The sequence below is a fragment of the Semicossyphus pulcher genome, unplaced genomic scaffold, assembly GCF_022749685.1.
Source record: "Semicossyphus pulcher isolate SPU_LCO1_2020_fin unplaced genomic scaffold, fSemPul1.0.p SCAF_3, whole genome shotgun sequence".
Lineage (NCBI taxonomy): Eukaryota > Metazoa > Chordata > Actinopteri > Labriformes > Labridae > Semicossyphus > Semicossyphus pulcher.
The window spans coordinates 25933097-25957183 of NW_027211704.1; the positions used below are offsets into that span (position 1 = coordinate 25933097).

At 39.3% G+C, this 24087-nt stretch overlaps 3 protein-coding genes across 4 annotated transcripts; 1 reads left to right on the forward strand and 2 right to left on the reverse strand.

Moving 5' to 3' along the window:
• Positions 1-9983: 9983 nt before the first annotated feature.
• avpr2b.1 (arginine vasopressin receptor 2b, tandem duplicate, 1) lies at positions 9984-11429 on the reverse strand. The gene is made up of 2 exons (XM_069677929.1): positions 10565-11429; positions 9984-10186 (listed from the first exon to the last, which is right to left on the reverse strand). Exons 1-2 carry the CDS (start codon positions 11427-11429, stop codon positions 9984-9986), a joined length of 1068 nt encoding a protein of 355 aa, XP_069534030.1.
• Positions 11430-11788: 359 nt separating this feature from the next.
• Positions 11789-17885, reverse strand: trnt1 (tRNA nucleotidyl transferase, CCA-adding, 1). 2 transcript variants are annotated; one of them, XM_069678422.1, is made up of 8 exons: positions 17833-17885; positions 17501-17630; positions 17095-17288; positions 16233-16371; positions 15904-16030; positions 15384-15577; positions 14032-14285; positions 11789-12481 (listed from the first exon to the last, which is right to left on the reverse strand). In XM_069678422.1, the coding sequence occupies exons 2-8, from the start codon at positions 17628-17630 to the stop codon at positions 12236-12238; spliced, it is 1284 nt and encodes a 427-aa protein (XP_069534523.1). In that variant the 5' UTR covers positions 17833-17885; the 3' UTR covers positions 11789-12235. The 2 variants fall into 2 exon arrangements, with proteins under 2 accessions (XP_069534523.1, XP_069534522.1); XM_069678421.1 differs by having other exon boundaries at positions 17501-17867.
• A 139-nt stretch (positions 17886-18024) lies between these two features.
• On the forward strand, positions 18025-22309 carry arl6ip5a (ADP-ribosylation factor-like 6 interacting protein 5a). Its single transcript, XM_069678210.1, has 3 exons — positions 18025-18230; positions 21013-21230; positions 21549-22309. Exons 1-3 carry the CDS (start codon positions 18052-18054, stop codon positions 21722-21724), a joined length of 573 nt encoding a protein of 190 aa, XP_069534311.1. The 5' UTR covers positions 18025-18051; the 3' UTR covers positions 21725-22309.
• The last annotated feature ends 1778 nt before the right edge of the window (positions 22310-24087 follow it).

Consider the following 24087-nt stretch of genomic DNA (forward strand, 5'->3'; position numbering starts at 1 on the left):
TCATTGCACTTGGACTTGTATGTTTTACCTGCTTGACCACCAGTATACCTCGATAACTGCCTGCACTCTGCCAGTGCCTTTTTTTTTTATGAGTGGAGTTTTCCACAAGGTTAAACTAGCAAGGTAGCTGCACAAGATGGAGAGAGGTTCTTGAATATGGCTTAAAGAGAGTTGGATATACAGTGGTGGGTGAGGTAAAAGGCCAAAAAGCTTCACTATAACCTTTACTTTTTGTCAATCTTCACTTTTCTTCATCTTTTTTGTCCTATTTAAGTAAAGTTAGAGTCAAACTTTATTTTATATTATCTAAGCTACTGAGTCAGTTGTTATTATGTATGATTGGACTATTATTCCTAATAACCAGCCTTTTTATTAGATATTGGATGGCGTGGTGGGACAGTGGTCAGCACTGTCATCTCAGAGCAAGAAGGATTTGTGTTGAAAACCTGCTGGCTGGCACAAAGTATAAGTAGTAAGTAAGTAAAGTTTATTTGGCATACATACACGACAACGGCAACAACAACAGTAACGATAACGATAACGATCACGATCACAATAACGATAATAATAATTAACCAAAAACACAGAAAAGCTAGAACTGTACAAAATTACATCAGACGATCAAAAGCCAATCTGAAAAAATGTGTCTTAAGCTGCTTTTTAAAAGAGTCAGTAGAAACTACGGAGCGGATGTGCAGAGGAAGAGTGCTTCAAAGTGTCTGAGTAACAAATTCAAAGGCACAATCACCTTTTGTTTTCAGCTGGACATGAGGGACAACAAGTAGACCCTGGTCAGAAGACCTGAGGGTTTCATTGGTGAGGTTACAATGGAGCAGGTCAGAGATATACACGTGTGCCTGATCATGCAGGGCTTTACAAATGAAAACAAGGACTTTAAAATGAATCTTGAGAGAAACATGTACAGGTTAATGACTTAATATGTTGATCAAAAAGCGTCGCCTGATTTTTTTCAGATGTGATGGTGAGTGTGAGCAAAGTTGTTGTCAGTCCCTAGAGGAGAATCTGTATTGCTCTTGTATTATCTTTTACTCATTACTACGTGTTCAGTTTGGACTAGATCAGCTGTAGATCAGCTGCTTTTGTCGGTGTGAATGTATGGATCTATCATTAATTGCAAACCACATTGATCAACTGTATAAGGTACAATATGAAATGTATTCAAATCTGTCAACATATTAAAAGGGAAATTACTTAGACATATATATGACTGATACTCTATGGAATTATGGCTGTGGAATTATCCGTACTGTCAGTGATGAAGCAGCGATGTGCCTTTCTTTAAATTCCTCTTACATCTCTTTCTTATGTCTTTCTCCTGCAAATCTGTTGGAAGGTGCATAGATAAAAGGAAAACACGCATGTCAGAGTAGTAACAAGGAACTTTAGCTAAATGGTAAGCACCTTAAGTGATCGTCAGCAGGCAGGTGGTTTGATTCTCTAGTGCGGAGACCAATATCAAGAGTCAGGCAGGAAATCAGAAAATGTTTTCCACTGGCCTAAGACCAATTTATGTGGCTTCATTACTAACCTACAAAACTACTATTAGATCTAACTATGCACTGAACTCAGTTTTTCTACTTTTCAGGTCCTTACATTGTTTTAGATTGATTTTTTGCTAAGCTTGCATAATTGCTGCAGGGAAGGCAATGTCAGCTTCTTATCTAAGCTATTAGATGGATTGAAACTCTGAGTCTCTCGAAACAAATATAATACTCACCACATGCCCACATGCAGACACAAATATAATAGTAAGAGCTGTTTGTTTCCAACTGCCAGGGCTGGCCTTTTTAGAGTGTTAGACTTTAGGGTGGCATTGGGGTACTGACAATATATTTACTCCCATGTAAGTGAGTTGTTATCACTCAGGTACAGGCGAATGGATGTCGGCAACAAGGGCAAAAAAGATTTCTGGTGCAAAAGAAAGAGGCTGCAACTGCAAATGTGATGCAAATTCAAAAACACTTACAAACAGTCCAACCAAATACAACAACAGAAATGTGCTCCAAATAAAAAAAACATATGCTACATAAAGCAAAAACAAATACATTAACAAAACAATGAAAAGTCAAAAACACAGAAACACAGAAAACAAATGCAACAGAAAAATGCTGTTTATCCAGTCTTATCACTACAGTGCTTCAGGCAAAGCTTTATTTTAGATGAGAGAAAGAAAGAGAGAGATCAAACACTGAATTTGTTAAACTTAGTGATTGTCAAACCAATAAGCAAAAGACACCGCGGAAGTGTTAACCAACTGTACATCTTTAGTCCCTGAAGTCCTTAAACAACTGCCCCATGAAGTGAGTCACCCTCTGCAGTTTTTGAGGAAGCTCATGCTCTTAGGTAAATGTTTTGTCTCATACAGACGCACAATGTAGCACCTTTTCAGTGTCTGTTTCAAGGCACCCTTCAGCGTGAGTTAGAGGGATAGTTCAGTTTGTTTGAAGTGGGGTTGTATGAGATACTTATCAATGGTAAGAGTACTACATACAGTGGATGCCGGTCAGCACGGCCCCGGTGTTTAGAAACCACTCGGAGTGCCGGCACGGAAGCTAGGCTATATGCCGCTGCACATAGGGTCAATTCCACCTGTACGCTGCAGGCATAGTGACACAAAGTAGTGCCAAATAAAGAGGCATTCTTACTGAAAAGTGAAACGCGGTGAATTATTCAAATATAGTGTACAATCCATACCACTATCGATTTTTAGGCAGGACGTCCTTATAAGTAGATAAATTGTGTGAAATTGACCCTATGAACCTTTTTGCCCCTTTTACACATCTTCGTTCCTGTCAGGATTACAATCATCTGGACTGCTTAATCGTGGCTCACTAGGAAAGAGTTAAGATATGACTCACCACCGTTTGGAGAGCTGCTTTTCCCTTACCTGGGACTTTATAGATCTATCTGCTTACAGTTTAAGGTAATTCAAACCAATCACCGATATTCTGTGTTCTTACTATATTAATGAAAGTATAAACTAGACTTGCAAGACTACCACAGATGTCAATATTGCTGCTTACTACAAAAACAAAAAATATTTTTCTTTGTTTTGTATAATTAATATTCACAGATAATCAATTATAATTGTTTGAAGTCGATTTGCAAGTAAAGTAGCAGTATTTCCATCAGCCAGAGTTTGGTGTGAATGTAATGTAAATGCACTTCCTAGCAGACAGCTTGCCATGTGTAAACCTCACAGAATGCTACTTGATGGACACCCATGCTTGCAGAGAGGTCCAGTAATGATTAACAAATGACAACCACCTGCAGAACTATTACGCGTCTCTCTCAACAGAACACTGGCATTTTATCCAGTAACCATGCCAACCACATACATCCAGGTATGTGCCTTTCAGAGGTAATGACATATATTTTGAGAGAAGAAATCCCCAAGAGACATATAATGATGGTGCTGTTTGAGCCACACATCCATTACTGCACACATTTTGTATGATAATGTGAGTGATGTAAAAGTCCACGCTGATATGTGTGCAAAACAGTGGAATCGACAAATGAATGACAAATATAAACGCAACACTTTTTTCATGAGCTGAACTCAAAGATCTAAGACTTTTTCTATGAACACAAAAGGCCTAATTCTCTCAAATATTGTTCACAAATTTGTCTAAATCTGTGTTAGTGAGCACTTCTCCTTTGCCGAGATAATACATCCACCTCACAGGTGTGGCAAGATGCTGATTAGACAGCATGATTATTGCACAGGTGTGCCTTAGGCTGGCCACACTAAAAGGCCACTCTAAAATGTGCAGTTTTACTGTAATGGGGGGGTCCGGGGGGGGTCAGAAAACCAGTCAGTATCTGGTGTGACCGCCATTTGCCTCACGCAGTGCAACACATCTCCTCTGCATAGAGTTGCTCAGGTTGTTGATTGTGGCCTGTGGATTGTTGGTCCACTCCTCTTCAATGGCTGTGCGAAGTTGCTGGATATCGGCAGGAACTGGAACACACTGTCGTATACGCCGATCCAGAGCATCCCAAACATGCTCAATGGGTTACATGTCCGGTGAGTATGCTGGTCATGCAAGAACTGGGATGTTTTCAGCTTCCAGGAATACAGATCCTTGCAACATGGGGCCGTGCATTATCATGCTGCGACATGAGGTGATGGTCGTGGATGAATGGCACAACAATGGGCCTCAGGATCTCGTCACGGTATCTCTGTGCATTCAAAATGCCATCAATAAAATGCACCATAACATGCGCTTGCCCATACCATAACCCCACCGCCACCATGGGCCACTCGATTCACAACGTTGACATCAGCAAACAGCTCACCCACACGATGCCATACACGCTGTGTGCCATCTGCCCTGTACAGTGAAAACTGGGATTCATCCGTGAAGAGAACACCTCTCCAAAGTGCCAGACGCCATCGAATGTGAGCATTTGCCCACTCAAGTCGGTTACGACGACAAACTGCAGTCAGGTGGAGACCCCGATGAGGACGACGAGCATGCAGATGAGCTTCCCTGAGACGGTTTCTGACAGTTTGTGCAGAAAATTCTTTGGTTATGCAAACCGATTGTTGCAGCAGCTGTCTGGATGGCTGGTCTCAGATGATCTTGGAGGTGAAGATGCTGGTTGTGGAGGTCCTGGGCTGGTGTGGTTACATGTGGTCTGCGGTTGTGAGGCTGGTTGGATGTACTGCCAAATTCTCTGAAATGCCTTTGGAAACAGCTTATGGTAGATAAATTAACATTCAATTCACGGGCAACAGCTCTGGTGGACATTCCTGCAGTCAGCATGCCAATTGAACGCTCCCTCAAAACTTGCGACCTCTGTAGCATTGTGCTGTGTGATAAAACTACATTTTAGAGTGGCCATTTATTGTGGCCAGCCTAAGGCACACCTGTGCAATTATCATGCTGTCTAATCAGCATCTTGATATGCCACACCTGTGAGGTGGATGGATTATCTCGGCAAAGGAGAAGTGCTCACTAACACAATATTTGAGAGAAATAGGCCTTTTGTGTACATAGAAAAAGTCTTTGAGTTCAGCTCATGAAAAATGGGAGCAAGTGTTGTGTTTATATTTTTGTTCAGTCTAAGTATTAAATGTTAGAGGTTTGATGTTTGGATTGGCTTAACCCAAGCACAACAAGCAATCATAACAATCCATCCTCAAATCTTATGTAACCTTTGTGTGTGTGCTACCTGAATGCCTATTAGTAGCTAACTGCCAAAAATTATTTAAAAAAACACAGTTCTAATTTGACTACTGAATTTTGTGCTCTAGTTATTTAGTGCGATATGCATTACCTTACAGTGTTAACAGCAGCTTGTCAGAGTCATGTTTGTGGCATTAACTACTTTTAAGTTAGATTTAGTGCCTCTGAAATGTAGCACCACCTTCAATCTGCAAGGACATATATAGATCATATTAATATTAAGTACCAATTAAAATCTTTGGACAGTCTCATCACCAGGATGTAAGCTCTCAAAGACAGTGATCCAGCCTCTGCTTTGAAGGAATATTAACAAACAAAAACTTGTCAATAATCACTTATTTTAAAATAGCTGGTGATTAAAAGGAGACTAAATTAAGCAATAATAATTAATAAATACAGGAACAGTATGTCATATAATTTAGATCCCGGTGCAATTATATGTAGGGTTACTTTTACTAATTTTCTAAGTCATAAAAATGAATTCAGGTTGCTATCCAGCACAAACTAAAACATATCACTAAAAATATGCAACAGTCTTATTCACCTCGAGACATCTCAAAGTGGTAAATTTTTTTATAATACTAAACTTTATGCTGTACTGTATAATTAACATAGACAGGATGGATGGACTTCATATGTGGTGCTAAAATAGAGTGACAGTTTCCCCTGTATGATCAGAGAGCTTGCAGGTATGTAGGCAGATAAAAAGGATAAATTAAGCTAATGCATATGAATATAATTTGGAATTCATCACGACTTCAGTCTTATTGATATGCCATACCACAGCTCTGGTTCTCACTAAGTCTACAACACTCTAGTGTGGTTCACCATCTACATGCCACCCTTGTATTGATCATTTATTTTCTCTTGAGTTCTGCCAAGATCAGCATCAATATTGGCTGGCTCTACTAGCCAACATTTGACAGTTGGTAATTAAATCAGTTTCATCAAATAGTTTAATAGATGAAGCTCATGTTTGCTGTAGATCAGTGCATGGGCGCAGTTACTGAAATGAGTATATTTATCTACACCATGACTGACATGGTGGAAACAGTGGTTAAATGCAGCGGAAAGTTGACTGTGCTACTAGACAAAATTCTTTAATGTAAGGCTTAAAGTGGATTTAGTGTTGAAGTAGAGGGCACTGAGGTTGATTGTTTTTCATCAACGACTCCTGTGGCTCTCAGCTTTTCAGCAGTCGATGCCGCAAACAATCTCCCAGCCAGTTTACCTCTTTACCTTTCTGCTACTGCTATCCCACTGCTGCTTACATAAGTCTAAACACAGACTCACAACAGAGAGCACAGAGCACCTTCCAAGTGAAACGAACATGTGAAAGATGCTGCTGTTTTCCCCTGATGTTTATTTGCAAGAAATGTAAGAACTGTCAGGATGAGAGAACAGCTCTGTTTCCACCTCCACTCAGTATCACTATGAAGATACATGCCTGCCAATAATATTTCACCTGATTGAGTCAACCATATTTTCATGTTAAAAAAGTCAATCAGTAGAAAAAGACTTGAGCAATCTGGACAACAAGAACATTGTCATTTTTATATCACCATATGCGCTTTTGATTTTGTTGTCTATTTTTCAGACACAGATATACAAGGGATACACCAAGTGCAGTTCTCCTTTCACTATCTATGGTGTAAATGAAATAATTAGCTTACATTTTAAGAGAAATCTAACATTATTTTTTTGGTTTGCAATAGAATATCAATAATAATAATCAATGATTACATAGGGTTAGGGTTAGTGGTATGGTATGATGAAAAAATAAATGTATCGATTATAGTTTATTTAACATCACCATAGCAACATCTCGCCATGTGTGTTTTGCCGTCCTGCCTTTCCGAGTGTTTGTTTACTTTTACCGTGCTGTGCAAAAGGTGTTGTCTGTCTGCCATCTACCGTCTGCCTGAATCCATGTGAACGCAGCATTAGTGACATCCAATAATGGACTTGAGACATCCAAATTATGGGCAATTAGACAGCAGATTCCACTGCAAAGGACTTTTACTGCAATCAGTTGTACCTTTAACTTGTTATATTTTTACATAATAGATAGCGATAATAGCGATTCTATGCCAGGACATAACAAATGTGGCCTCTGTCCCCTAGTGATGAAGCTAATGAAGCTAATATGATATAAGTATAAGTTATTACATCATCAAGCCTACAGATATGATAATATCTTACTTAATTAATACTAATTTATTGTCGAATACAAATGAAATGATAAGTAGGCTTGTACAACTAACAGTATTGCCCTTTCGATGACAACCTCTTCAAGTTCCTCATGTAATATAATAGTGTAAAGACAGACCCTGCTGATCTGATTTATATCTCAGAAAAACACAGATCTTTATTCCCCTTCTTTATAGATCATACCCTTTTTGACAATAGACTCTTCTGGGCTGCTTCTGTACCCCTTGTGCCGGACAATGCAAGCTAATTTAAGCCTGGGTTGAGTTAATGTTGATGAGACATGGCCTAATTGTGTTAGTGGAAAGTGGTTAAAGCCATTAGTAAAAATCAATGTTAATTCATGGGGCTTTACAGTGTTCTTTAGCCTCGTTGATAGGATACCCAGCTGAGCACGACAATTGTATAGTCATCAACATGTGCAATGCTTCATGAGATGTTTTTATTTCTACTAAGATGCATCATAGTTCAGTGTTGAATAAAAGAATTCAAAACATGTCATTTACATGCACTAATAAAACATTTATGTAAATTACTGTTGTGGACCACATCTGAAACAGATGAGTATGTGTTAAATCTGTTTTTTGACCACTCAACAACATTTCAGGTTCATATCCTACGTTTTTCCATTAAACGTGAAGAACCACGAAGATATCTTGTGAATCAAGAGAAATTACAGAGAATATCAAACAGGTCAAGCAATTTCATTGTTATTTAAATATTGAAAGGACTTGTGAGGAATAAATGAAATAATTTAGCACTCTCACAAGTTCATGTTTATTTAGATCTACACCAATGAACAACTCTTATGTACTGATGTATTCATTGAATGAAATATCTGTTTTGAATTGAAAAGCAGTTTATGCAATCTGTGTAAGTGGATGCTTTAGAAGGAGCAAGTTCAGACATCTGGAATCTCCTAAGAGGAAGCATTATGATTTTGACCACTTATCATTTTAAAGGCTCAATAAATCGCTTTTGTTTGAGTATGAATCTTAATAAAGCAACAAAGAAGCTAAGTAAAAGTATGTTTTTATAAATGTCATATAATCTAACAATAAACATGTTTATGATGCTATTACTACCCTTAATATGTAGTCTTATTAAGTTATTAAATGATTTATAGGGGACTAATTACCTATAAAGTAATGCATACTGAAAGGCCCCAATACACAGCATTACTGCAATGGAGGAGTGCAGGATGGAGTATGTTGCATGGTCTGAATAATGCCATGACACCCCCCCCCCCCCTTCTCTCTGACTGTACAGCAGCTGGGGATGCTGCAGTGGTGGCTGCTGGTCATTCTATTAGCGTTAAAGGTCAGAGTTGAGTCAAAGCCACCTGCCAGACAGTCTGGGAGAATAAAAGCACTCTTGCAGGAAGATGTGTGTGCGTGCTACTTGGCGAGAGCGATTTTACAGCAATCTAGAGATCTTCCATGTAGGGAAGTTTACAGTTTTCCCCTCTCATTTCTGAAATGATAGCCATATGCCAGGTTTTGGTCATGTCAGCAAATGAGACATCTATAAAATACAAAGACATTGAAACACAACAATTATCCTTGAAAAAGTCTTACTACCTGTTTACTACCATCTAAGACCAAAAGACAAACAGCGTGAACTGCAGAGAAACAGAATCTGTGTGGCCGAGTTCTTTCAAGAGTGAAAATAAATATTTCAACTTGATATTGTTGTTTGGACGAAGGAAAACAGAAACAGGAAAAGTCACAACAGTTTATTTACATCTTAGGTCATCAGGTATGTGAGGAAAAGGCTTCATGTAAACATGATTTAACATTTATTTGTGAGTGTCTTGCTGCATATCTTAAGATTCTTAAGATTTAACAAACACAGGCCCATCTGTTGTGCAAAAAAACGGACTATTTAAACCACATAACATATATCTGTCATTTTCATATATATGTTCATATATTCTGTACATATGTAAAGTAGACTGAGAATGCATAATTAAAGGACATTTGAAAACTTGGAACTATTAAATATTTACAGAATAATAAGCCACATTTACGTTTTAGTAAAAACACTTTCAAATCACACATTACGTTTTAACATTCATCTCTTACACAAAATATTACATGTTCCATGTTTAAGGAAAATGGCGTGTCCATAGGTTCCTCTTTGTAATTGTCTTTCTGATTAAATTACATGATACATATTGTGATATGTCTCCTGATTAAAAATGGGGAATAAATTGGCGATCCGTGGCAGAAGAAATACCAGGGGATTATGCAAGTCCACTCCACTGATTGGATGTTGAGATATATCTTTGGATAAGTAAAGATTTGACCAGCTGTAGTGCAAGACAAAGTTAGGGGATTACCTGTGTCAGGAGAACTCATGCTTTTGGGCCCATGAATGTTTGTGCAAAATGTCATGGCAATTCATTCCTTAAATGTTGAGATATTTGGACCAACCTATCTACATACCACTGTCTCTAATACCACATCACTAGCTAAAACAAAACAAAAAAAGAAAAGCAATGCTTAAACATTTTACACCACACCACGTTCAAACGAGGTGAGGAAAGCGACATAACTTTTATCAGTCTGACAGGCTCTTGAGGCTGATGTACAGGGAGCTGATCATAGTGGCCTCCTCCTGGATGAACTCCTTCTGATTGGGCTCACCCATGCACAGAAGAGCCAACAGTCTCTTGGGCAGCTTCCCACTGAAGAGCAGGTAGATGCACGGGTTCACACAGCTGTTCAGACTGGAGAGCAGCATCAAGATGGTGAAGGTTGCAGCTGGAAAAACAGGAGGAAATGAGAGAAATATTCTTATATTTTGATCTGTTAAACAAGACAGGAACAATTTCTGGTTATGGATTTAAGTATTGGCATGTCAGCAATTAAACCCAGTTTTTCCTGACTTTCATCCCTAGGAACGAAAGGCAAAACCTGCTCAAGGTCTGACCTGATGTATAGCCTATAACATTTATTTATTTATTATTATCATATCATTATTATGTATATGAAAACAGGACAACTCAAAGTATTTGACAGTATTGTTGTAAAGAAAATATGCCACGTCACGAGTTTGTTTTAGACAAGGACGCGGGGTTTCTTCCTGAAAATTTAATCTTGTGTCTGAATGTTGTGAGATCCCATACCCTCTCATCTTACTCTGTGAGGGTGCCTCGACATCCCAAACAGACCAGAGCTGCACGGTGAAGAAAGGCGTCCAGCAGATGATGTAGGCGAGCACGATGACCACCGTCATCCTTACGGTCTTTACCCTCGCCTTGGACACTCCTGCCACGCTACTGGCTCTTGAGGACAGCGGCTTACTTGTCGCCTCTCCGACGTGGTGTGTCTTCATTTGAAAGTTGAAGTACAAGGTTCGGCAGATGCGCACCTGGCACACCACCACCGTAAGAATGGGCAGGACGAAGATCACCAAAGTCGTCCAGGTCACGTAGGCTTTCGGTCCCCATGGCTTGATGAACTGCGCCCAGCAGTCGTGCACACCGGGAGCAACCTCGACCCGAGAGAAAATGAAAATCTGTGGGACGCCGCCGATGAGAGAAACGCACCAGGCGGCGCACACCGGACCGTTCCAGCGAGCCCTGCGCCTCTGGAAAGTCACCATTGGGTTACAGATGGCTTGATATCGGTCTATCGTCATCACTACTATCATGTAAGTAGAAGCAAACATTCCGACAACCTGGAGGTATTTGACTATGCGACACAATATATCTGGACCGACGAATCTGTCAGTGATATCCCACATAAGTTGGGGACAAACTTGAAAGAATGTTACGACCAGATCGGCGACGCACAAGTGGAAAACGAAGACGCGCATCCTGGAGAGCTGCTTCCTCCGCTTCCACAGCACCAACAAGAGCCAAAAGTTGAGCATTCCGGCAGTGATGAAAATGATGGAAAGAAGAGCTATTTCCACTTGAGCTAAGCGCTCATCTCGCGGCTCACCTCCAGATAGAGCACTCTCCGAAGTGATGTTACTAATATTTACACTGAACCAAGCCATGCTTTCACAAAAAAAAATACACCAATGAGCAACAGAACGTTATATAACAATTCCAGGTGAATCCAGCTCGAGTGTCTTTAAATATATAAGTTAGCATGCAGCCTGGAATTAGACTTTCATCAATGGGTATTTTCCAGGTGGCGAAATCCTTGTGAGAGTTTAGTTGCTGAATTACCAGTAAGCAACAATTGTTGACAGTCTCCAGGCAAAAACTGAGGAGGGGGAGCAGATGGCTTTATATATGAGCAGGAAGGAGGAGCAACCTCACCGATCACAGTGCCAAAGGCATAAAGATGTAGTAGATTTAAACATGTCCTTCTACTCTGCAAAGCATGCACCACAGAATCACAAGACTGGTCTTCGGATTAAAAAGTATAGGCTTTTTATAGAACATTGTCTTTACAGAAAGAATAGCAAAGTAGGAATAACCTACTACATTTAAAGTGAGAAAACCAAAAAGAATCAAAACCAAACTTCCAATGTAGCTTAGTTAAGTCAGTTAAGTCATATGCAGTTGTTTCTAAAGTCAGATGTTGTGAAATCAGCTGCTTGTCCATTGCATATTTCCACATATTATGGCAGCTGTGCTAATGAGATCAACTTGTGTGTGATGTCCTCAAATCTAAATGATGATGCAGGTAAACAAAGGCAGCCTCAATTTAGAATCAATTGCGTTCTTGCCTGTCTAAGTTCCTGAAGTGGCCTTTCTCAGAAATAATCACCAGTCTGCTCATGTGAGCAGCACAAATACAGTGTCAAGTATCCTATTGTCTGACACACATACGCTCATCTGTTTCTCTGCTCCTTCAAGTCTCTACATGGGAGAGGAGTTCATCTTTGTCCATCTGATAATGACTTTTCTTCCAGATGTCACGGAGCTTCTGTAGAGTGGCACCTATCTCCTTGCCTGATGTGAAGCCGATCTTCCTCAGGTCGTGGCCGCTGATGGGGAAACGGGGGATGGACCATCTGCCGACCTCTGCCAGCAGCTTTGCCTCACCTTGATACTTCAGTAGCTCACACACTTTATTATAGGAATCCATTTCCCGACTCTGAAAAGATACAGCATGTGTGTGATTAATAAGCCTGAAAACTTCTTAAATAAAACTTGACTAAATAAGTAACAATCAAGTGTTTAATCAACAAAAGTGAAAATGAGAAAAGCAATCTTTAGGGACTTTTTATTTAGACTATAACATTTAAACATGTCTGGTCCCAAAGCAAACAACCCCCCAAACTCTCATCACACTTTTAATAAAATGTTTCTAAATCCGGATTAGTTTTTAGAACACCTAGACTAGACTAGACTAGACTAAGAAGAGCATAGACAAAAACTAACACACTGACATTGGAGAAAGCTTTCTCCATAAAAAAAATAAAATATATATATACATATTATTATCTTTCTTTCGTGTTCATGGCCAGAGTGCAGACATGTAGGACCACACCACCTGTAATGAAGCCTTTAAAGCATGCTTACCATTCTGTTGCTTCTTTTCTTGTACACTCTCATCCTGCACTGTCCACATCTGCTATTACTACATATATAAATTAGCTGGTTCCAATAAGATTTTATTTAAGCTTATAAGCTTAAATAAGCGTTTACATCTGTATCCTTCACAATCTTTTTTAAAAATATATTTAAGTTAAGATATTTATGTAGAGATTTCTACTTTTGAGAAATTTACTTAACTTAGAACTAAAACTTAACGGAATCACATTAAAGAACAAAAACTCATGTTAAACCAAAGTTTTACCAAGCAGATTAAATACTTGATATTTATAGAAATCACTGCCACAACTTTTCGTATGTTGCTTGTACTTCATTGTACTTTTACAACACAGATTGTGTTCAACACAGATAAAATAAATATTAAGGTAATTTACCCACTTTTGATCCACATTATTTTGGCTATTAGACCCCATTCACTAGATTCTGGTGAACTGCAGTCCAGCAGGAGCCAAGAAGTGGGGACAAAGGTGCAATTCCTGTATTCAGAATATGGCTGTTTCTACAGTTCTACAGTTTTATAGACCCATTGTTTAAATTACTTTTGTTTGAAACCCAAACATACTGCATTAATTTATGTACCACGGAACACTAAAAAGAACAAATATTTGTATTTTTGAAGGCAGAACTTCTAAACAACAAATTGTTGATCAACTAATTGATTTATTGCCCGATTGTTTGGCCTTTGAATTAACCAATTTCTTATGACTGAAGTTCCTTTTAGACTTTAGGAACAACAATAAACAATCGCTCTGAAATTACTGCACAAAATGTTGAACACAAAGGCAAGGTCTTGTAGAAGTGAGTAGTGTTTTCACTGTTGGGCCTATTATCTGCCAAAAGGCTGGAACTAATGCAAAAAAATACCACCAGTTGGTAGCTTTTAAACAGGTTGTGTTGTGGGTGAGCGTTTCTCACTGCATTACAGGCACCTGTCCATGCAGCTTCAAAATAAGCTGTAAAAGTTATTGTAGGCAATCCCTGGCTACATTCATGAGCAAATAACACAATACATGCTGATGAATAATCCTGCTTGCCTAGAACTGACACCTTATCATTTCTATGGACTAATTAAAAGACTCTTAAACTCACATCAATGATAAAATCAGTAAAGGGCTTAAGGCTTTCTGGCTCGTCTTTGCTCTTGCGAAGCTCCCGTCTGTGTTTGACCAGGAACAGAGCCAGAGTCTTCTCCTCCCTGGACACCTTCAGTCGAAGATCCATCTTTTCCACTTCCTCTGGACAGTTTAAAAGAGAAGCCAGGATGGTCATGGGTTTGGGAGAGTGGTCTTTGCCATTCTGCCACACTCGCTTCATCTCCTCAACATTGCCATCTGGAGGTAAACCTGAAGAGTAGCAGGGACAGGAGGCAAGATTTCTCACACAACAGCTACTGAAAGTATGCAAGATAGGGATGCACGATATTATCGGCACGTAATTGGTATCGGTCGATATTGGCTTAAAAATGACACGCCGATATCCGCCGAACTGATAAAATAATGGGCTGCTGCATACTTGATTAAATGCCCGACCTCAGCGCAATGTCCCCAGCGCAAAGAAGACCTGCGTGGCGCAGCGTGATGACGTCACGGGTGTCTACCTGCAGCATGAGAGAGTTGGAAGCCAAAATGTCAGTGGTGTGGAAGTTTTTCAAAGTGTCCGAAATAGATAGGGAAACTGCTATTTGCAATGACTGCTCAGCTTCGGTGATGCGAGGAGGAGCCAATGCAAAGTCTTTCAACACTACAAACTTGATTAACCATCTCAAGACCCGTCACCCCGATCGTTGTAACAAATGTGATAAGAGTATCACCATTATACTGTACGCTAATTCCAATACAGAAGAGAGTGGATGATCTCTGCAATTAGGTGTGCGGGAAAAAAATATCGGTATCGGTAATCGGCTAAATGAGTTATAAAATACCGGCATATCGGATATCGGCAAAAAATCCAATATCGTGCATCCCTAATGCAAGACAAAGAATCTGATTTCTAACATTCATTTGATCGGGATTGTGCTGATTACAAGCCTAAAGTATTTGTATCCAAGTTAAAGTCTCCGTTTATATCATCATAAAATATTTTTGCTCAAAAGACAAGAAACTGTATGTTTGACTCCCCAGCCACCAATGTATATGTGAATGTAAATGTCAGTGATATCCCACATAAGTAATGTAAATGTGTTTATAAGAGACAGCCATTAAAAGGGCCCCTCAATAGAATTAACTTGTCACAACAGTTTGAGGCTTGAATATTTTACACCCATAAAACCCCAAATAACAGATGTGGGATTTAAAAGAAGTCACCATTTATTACATCGGAGTGGTCCCATAAAATAAATTGAGTTTGCACCAAGACCAGCAACTTGCTCTGTACAGTGTGATTCCCTTTACAAAAATTGTGTGTAAATTCCTTCTATCAGCCATTCATGTCATCTGTCTCACCTAGGTACTGGGCCAGTTCCAGACTGTACATCAGCTCCAGCAGATGAGCAACATGGTTACCAGCTACCATTTTCTTTAGTTCCCCCCAAATTCTCTCTCCCGATATGGCCGACAGTCCACGGCCATTTTCCTTGATGGCAGCCAGTGTCTCTGGCTCATGGTCATCAGGCTCCAAAGCCACTCTGCCATAGAACCTGGGGAGAGAGAAAAGGGTAGACTTATTGCAAAGAAACACATCATTTCTTCTTTACCTTTCTATTTTTATTTTCTTTTATATTAATTAGTTCTGCCCCTGGTGGATTCTTGTTAGGTCTCTCTAAATAACAAAAAAAGTATGGTCTAGACCTGCTCTTTTTGTAAAGTGTCTTGAGATTGGTTATGATTTGGCGCTATGCAAGTCAAATTTGATTGATTGAATATTTCTCCCCATGTTAAAAAAAAAAAAAAAAAAAAAAAAAAAAGGGGGAGGAAACATCATTTTTGACTAAACAGTTGAAAACATAATAAAAGGGTGGCCCACCTGAAATATCGCAATATTCTCAGGTAGTCCTCCTGGATTCTTTGTTCCGCATTGCCAACAAACCGAAGTTTACGGTTCTGCAGGTCTTCATATCCCTTGAAATAGTCATATAATGTGCCATCAAGACCTGGGAGGGGGGTGTGAGGTGGGGATTAACAAAACATGGTTAGGAACTTTGAAGTGTAAAACAAATAAAGTGACCATGTCCTCTAAGTGGACCTAATTGATACAACATACTGAGGATCTTCCTAACACAGTCAAAAACAGAAAAAAGTTATTTTTCCCTCAACAAGTCTCTTGAACTCAACAGAGGAAAAACACAATAATACCTAAAAACATGGAATTGATGGTGAGGTCTCTCCGCTCAGCGTCCTTCTGCCAATCAGTGGTGAATTCCACCTCTGCATGACGTCCATCGGTCTGAACATCCACTCGCAACGTGGTCACCTCAAAGTTCTCATTGTGCAGCTACAAAGCAGGATCAATAATAAAAGGTTACGATACACACAGCAAAGACTGCCCTCATGCTGCTGGGAAAGAAAGCCAGGGAAACGCACACGTGCCCTTATTCCTAAGTCAAGTTAAGTCCCTCTTTACCAACTCTCAAAGGTAGTACAGTATTTCAAGATGCACTCAGTAAATACAGTTAATAGTTGTGTCACAGTGTGAACAGGGTCAGACATGCATTCATTGTGTTTTTCAAAATTTACGATTCCATCACACGAATAATACAACATGCAAGAGTTTCATTAGACTAAATTCTATGGTCTTCTGTTTGAATTTGAGGGGGTTGGTACTTTTATGTGTAACTTGTGTATAATGATGTGCGGAGCTGGTTTGTGTGTTTGTTCCCAGAAAACATAGCAGAAAACACCAGCATCAGCCCTCTCGTTACTATTAAGTTACCCTATGATTTAGATCAATGAGACTGCATTAATACAAAACTTTATATCTATGCTGCCACGTATACTTTGAAGTGTATGTGTTTGAACGTCCGTGGTCTCATATTTAAACAACATCTGCATATGTGTATTAATCGGTTTACTGTGACATTGTATCCCCACAGTGAGGTGCCGTTAGTTTGCTTGATTACATGTTAAAGAACCTAGCTAGAGTAGTAAAGATGGTTTTCAAACAACAATAAAAAAGTTGAAACTACATTGTGCCTGCTCCAACAGGTCAGTGTCTTACTCTTGCTGTAATGGTCCCATGCTTCTCTCCTTTGTTATTGATCATCCTGATTCCTGCCCTTTGGAACATTTGCTTCATCTCCTCTGGAGTGGCTGTAGTGGCAAAGTCTATATCTTCAGGTCGCTTTCCAGACAGCAGATCCCGCACAGCACCTCCAGCTATCCTAAGCTCATGCTGGTGCTTCTCAAATACCTCTGGAAAGAACAAATGTACAATGGGAAACTTTTCAAAAGGTAATAGATGGAGAAATAATAGAAATAGATGGATAGATAACATGTTGAAAAATAAACATGCCATCTCATTCCAAAAACTAATCTACGTTTACAGACATTTCTGTAGCCAACAAGGACATAACGTTTGATTTTTTAAATTACAACAAATCGTTGGGGTATCTGATGCATCTTACCTGCTAATCCATTCAGTCCATCGTTGAACAGAGACTGGAACTCACTGGTCTTCAGCTGCATAGTGAAGACACTCCTCAAATGAAAACTTGCTCTACTAATCAGACGAGGACTCAATATTCTGCTCCACATCTGTTTGTACAACAAAAACATCGTCATGTGCCTTGTAGTATTTGTCTGTCAGCCATTACTGAGCCATTTCATTTACATGTCACTTAAGTCATGCTTGCGGTCCGCGTCACTTCTCACACTGTCATGTCTTGATACATTGCCAACATATAAGCACACTTATCATCTCATTTTAAACGTGCTATAATAACAGACAGAACTTAACTCAATAGAAGATTTTATGCTTCATGTTATCCAGCCTTTATGATTTGCAGGAAGTAGTTCACTGACGTCCCGTTGCTAACCAATAGCGCAGGGTTGCGTCATGCTCAAAGGGCGGGGTTTAAGAGCGCGTGCCGCCAGTGGCTTCTCGCGAGACACCAGTTGGTAGTTACAGGAAATATTTCCGGTTGGTACTTGTCAACTAGGTAGGAACAGGAGGCAAATGGCAAGAGTTGAACTGACACCGCTCAGACCCTGGGATGACTTCTTCCCCGGATCGGAAAGATTCTCTAAACCAGATGTCAAAGATCTGGCGAAATGGAACAACAGAGTTGTCAGCAACCTGCTTTATTATCAAACAAATTATTTGGCTTTGGCCATCGGTGTTTTCCTCATTGTCGGGTGAGTTACATATGTTAACTTATGATAAACACCAGGTTGGCGGTTTAGTGTTCTTTGGTATTTCTCACTTAAATGGTTTTCACTTTTGTTTGTCACCCTTCTGTGGCCGTCGTTAACGCGGATGTAGCCTACTTTAAAGGGATTAAATGAGGGTACATACAGGATGTAGACTCCTGAATCCTTGTGTGCACGTAGAGTTTGAATAAGTCCCTTAAGAATAAAGGGAAAATAACTGTGCCAGCTTACATGCGATGTGCTATTACTATTATGTTCCAACTGTGAACCCTCTTCCCTCCCAACACGAGGATCAAAGTCAAGAGCTTATTTTAGTTTAGCCCAATATGTGGGTATATTATCTGAGACCGTATAGGCCCTATAGTGTAAGTGTTACACTGCAAATATGAATACATTCAGCCCCCATTATGTACTCACAGGCACTGTTGTAAAAAGACTGAATTAGAGAGGGAAAAAGGGAGTCTGTTTCAATGTTGAGTCTTGACTCAGTGTGAGATTTCCATGTCCCTGAGGTAGAAGAATGGGTCTAGACTACTGCACACTGCTTGAAGAACCTGTTATGTCATCTGAAAACTCCATACAAGGTGAAATCATTGAACAAGAGGTCTAATCTCTCATCTAGACAAACTCTTGGCTTTAGTTGGCACGTTGTAACATCTAAATCCCAGTTTGCTAAAAATAGTGATGCCCTGTCATGGTCTGCCCACTGAGCTGTATGATGACACATTGTTACTTTGGTCATGAAGGCCTCCTAAGGCGTGTCTAGTCAGCTGATACACTTCACCCTGCAACACTGATAGTGTGATGATCAAGTATTTTCTAACTTCTCCCTGAGCCATTTTGTGCACTTTCATAAATCCTCCATCAATCATGTTAATTTTATCCTGCCGCAAAGTAGTTCAAACATGTGCTTTTGTCAATGGTTGTTTTGTCATTTATAACTGCACAGAGTTCAACTACCATCTGGTAGTCTCATGATAGTTTTACTGGTTTTGCAATGACAAAGAATATGTTTCTGCTGTGTCAGCACATCCATTAGGTGATATGCAGACAAGAAAAACTTTTGACCCAAAAATCAATATGAAGTCACTTGCGAAGGGACATGATGCATCGGTCAGCTCGTATGTCTTAAAAAAAGTAGCACAACTTTGTTACACTGACATCATTTACAATATATGAGGGCTCCATCAGACTGTAATAAAGCATTCAGAAGACTTGGAGCCCATACATAAATATATAAACCATCAAAATGCAACATGGATTCAAAAGGCCTTTATTTGAAGACAGGACTGGAAGGATATGCAGCTTACCTTTCCTTTTGTTTGTTTGCAAAGATAGCTGGTGATCAGACCAGTTTCTTTGGTAACTAATGCTGTATGTAAAACATACAAGGAAGGGCTTAGATCATTACAAATCAGTAGCCTATGCATTGAATGTTGATCTTATATTTATGCACAGAAAATATCTACAGTACAATCAATTCCCAACTTTGCATATAAAGCATGTCTTCCATATCAGATAGAAGTTTCATGTAATGTCACTAATAACTTTAATGTACAGTTGAGTTTGATGAGATAGAGCCTGACTAATAAATTGGCCAATTAATGCATGTCAAAAAAAGAAAGAAATTAATGTAGAAACTGATTGACCAACCATAGTTTTTCCTACAGAGGCCATTGGCAAGTTAAAGTTGCTTCTGTAAAGTAATATGTCAATCACTGTCCTTTGATGGATGGATATTAAAAATGTTTGTGTGTATTATGTGCTTATATGAAGAAAAAAAATCAATAATATAAAGCCAAATATGAAACAGGCACTGTGTCCTAGTGGTGGGATGTTAGCTTTTTACTTTAAATAGGCCAAATGCTGCGTTTCAGTCGCATACATCTTCACAAAACCTTGTTTTCTTTTCAGCTTTGTGTGATCTGTTATCCAGGATCCCCAATGTTTGTGAAGACAAGCTCATGCTCACATTTACTGAGGTCTTTGACCTGGCCCAGTGACATGCTTGTTGTCATGACATTGGTTCTGGTTGTGTCAGAGTAATGTGGATGAAAATGCCCTTTTTTTATATTACTGTATGAGCACTAAAAATACTATGTCAATCTATGACTGATTGTATTTTCATTTTTCAACGTTTGAACTTATTTAATTGAATGTTTTTTGAAGTATTTAGGGCTGCAATTATTAATAATATTTATTATTGATTCATCTGACAAATATTCTTTTGATAAACTGATGAATAATTTGGTCTATAATCAACATGTTTAATTATTGTTCTCCAGAGTTTTTTTTTTTTTTTTTAATTCCTTGTTTTACAAAACCATCAGTCATAACACAAACATGTTCATTTTTATATTGGGTAAAACAGAACATCAGCTAATTTTCTCTTTGGAGGATTGGATTATACTTTAATGATGCTTGTACATTAATTATTGATTGGCCCATGCATTAATTAGCTCCACATTTAAAAATATATTGTTTTTGTTTTGTTGTCCTTGAAGAGTCACCTGTTCTCAAAACTAGTACTATTGTTTCATAAACCCCCCGAATGAAGAAAAACAATGGAGAGGAAATACTCAAATTACTTCAAATTAATACTTCAAATTCTGTTACACTCAAAATATGTCATGTTGTTGTAGAAACACTGTCCAACCACTTGGTGGAGCCAGTGACCATAAACAAAAGATCATGCTGTGTTCCTATTGTATCAGAGCAGTTGGTAACTGACCCCTCTGCTCTCTTGTCTCGTGTTGCTGCCCTGCAGGTTCCTGAACCCTCTAGGGATGTTCACAGCCATGGCTGTGGTGTCGGGCGTCTTCCTGGGTTCAGTGTGGGCTGGAGAGAACAGAGCTGTGATAAACAACTTTAAAAGGCAGAATCCCACAGCATTTGTGATTGCTGTCATGGTGGCCAGCTACATTGTAATCTCTATGCTGGGGAGTGTCATGGTGTTTATGTCTGCAATCACTTTACCTCTGGCTTGTAAGTTCAAGATGATGTTGGACAGTGATGTTTCTGGCACCAGGAAGAGACACTTGTGACTGAATTTTAAAAAAGACCACAAGTTAAAAAGACTACAATAAAAATAAAATTTGCTATGATGCAATTAAAATAATGATCAGTGCTTTCTAGGTATTGTGAAATTAACCGAAGGAAACCATTTCAAAATCAATTAAACGTGTTTTGGAATTAACCCTGGCAGATTCTCAGAGACTGATGTTATTATAGTTTGGCATAACCAAAAGTTTATAGGTTTCTTTTTGCCAAACATTGCCAAACACTTTTCTGTTTGCTTTACAGTGATATTTGCACATGCTTCATTTCGCCTTCGAAACATGAAGAACAAACTGGAAAACAAGATCGAAGGAGCAGGACTGAAGAGGTCACCCATGGGCATTCTGCTGGAGGCTTTGGGTCAGCAAGAGGAGAACATTCTAAAGATCCAGAGCTTTCTTGAGGGAAAACTAAAGGAGTAATTGGACATGGAAAGGAGCACAGACACATGCACATAGTTTTTGGCCAAAGACCTAAAACTTTTTCATGGATGTATCAAAATTCTTACATTTTTTGATCTCCTGAAAGTTGTTTCAATTTCTAGCATGTTCATCTGTTTGTGTTTTCAAAGACTAACTTATAATCCTAAGGGCTTTATTTTTACCTCGGGGTATCTGTCACTCCACCCAGAACTTGTCAGGGCACTTTTCTTGAATTGTGATGCAGGCTCTGCCTCACATCTCTGCTATGCAGTTTGTCAATATTCCTGTGTAACACAGCCGCAGACTTCATTTTAGGTAGGAAATGTGTTTAATCAGTCTCAGAAACAGCCGTCAGTCCTGCCAGTTTATGATCAACTTAAATTCTAAAGCTATGCAAGTGTTGCTTTGTAACAAAGAATAAAAGCTGCACAGTCAACACACATTACTGCCAAGGTATTCTGGAGGCTGGATTGTTACAAGTTTGATAATAATGTTGTCTCACATAAAATGTTACTGTTAACTTATGAATGCATTTAAATAGAAACCAACCAACCTCATGTTAATGCAAATAAATAAATCCAGACAAAAGGCAAAGCTCTGTCTTTTCTTTAGCAATGTAATACATCTCAAAACACTGTCAATATTTAAAATGAAGACCTCAAAGGAGCACAAGCTCTTAAGCCATGGCCATCAGTATTCCTCCTGCACCTCTCACTGTTCAATCCTGACAATGCCCCCTGGGTGATGGATTGGCTATCTTTGCTTGCCTCTTCACTTACCCCAATACTAATCAATGGGCTGCAGTAGATTATGGCGGGCAGTAGATTAAGAGCTGTACGCTGCACAGTGAAGGTTCATCTGCAGTCATTCACCCCTAAACTCGGTTATGTTGCTGTGTCAGCTACTTCAGCTGCTTTTATTTTAGATTTAATTTGGATTTGACTGCAGATAATGAGTATCCATCTGGAATTTAATGCTCTGTTATTTGTTAGCGTATTAAGCTGACTAAGGGATACAGGGAGATATGAATAATGTATTTAAAATGTATTTAAAAGAGCTATCACTGTTTTTCAAGGTGTCCATGGACTCATTTGCTTTCATAACAGAATCTATTTCTTTTTATGAAACGCATGGTATTTTGTTAATGACAGCTTCTGATGACCTTTGCACACTCAGGTGTCATAGTATTCCAGTGGCTCTCCAGTTAAATTATGAGTTCAGTTGCAAGGCTTTCACCCTCTATGCTATGGTAGTGATTTATGTCCTCTCCTGCTGTGCCTCATCTCTATCCATATTGTGCAACTCGGAGGAGTGAACGCAAGCACTGGTGGCAATAAACTCAAGTAAAGTCATGTCTCCAAGGGCACAGAGGAGGCCCTTGTTTTTGCTGCAGCTGCTGTAAGGATCCGACTGACACGTGCACTGCAGCACACCCAACAGGTGTGTGTTTTAGGTGTTCTCTGCTTAACAGACGAGTTATCCAGGAGGGGACACTTAACTAACTTGTAATTTTAAAAATGTAGTCTTCAGGGAGGCTGAGTAAGAACACTAGGCTCGCTATTTATTTGAAACATCTGCCTTTTGATGATCAGGGAGTAATGTAGTATAATATAATACACAATGTTGAGTCAGGCATATTTTAACATCGAACTGTCTGGGTGACCCCACAATCCCTGCACAGACCTCTCAGCTTGGCTGATAGACTTTAGATTGTGGCTGGCCCTGCTTGTTAGCTAGCCCAACACCCTAAACAATCATTTATTCAGCAGAACTGGCGGCTGCGGGACCTGCACTACAGCTGATCATGTTTCATGTTGATGAACTTTACAGACTGGTAAATGCTCATATGTGTGACACATATCTGCTCCTAAAACAATTGTGCCGATTTGATCTTTAAGCTTTCAAGCCGATACCAAATTATACTTGATGGAACCAAAACAATAATGCTGCAACCCATAAAACCAAAACGAACAGCAAAAAGACACTAAAACTCTGAGTAGATCAAAGAAAAACTGAGGTCAAATGTCTCTTCGGGCAACAACGTACGAACGACACCTTTAACATTAAGCAGATTCTTTTAATCTATTGCTTTTTAATTAAAAACGTAATGAAATAATCAAATAAGCCTACAATCGTGACCAGACGTTTGATACAATGTGTGGTCAACGTCAAAAAGGTGGTCCCATACTCAGATCTAAACTTCTCTCCATGTAAGACTTTTTTTTCCCTGTAGTGTTTTAGATTAGAGGAAAGTAGCTAAAAGCTCATTGTTTATGTAGTTGAGAGTCAGATGGAACAGCCTCGCCTGATGTCTGGCTGCAGCTGGTGTAAAGCAGCAAAGGCGCAGAGACTGAGGGAGACAG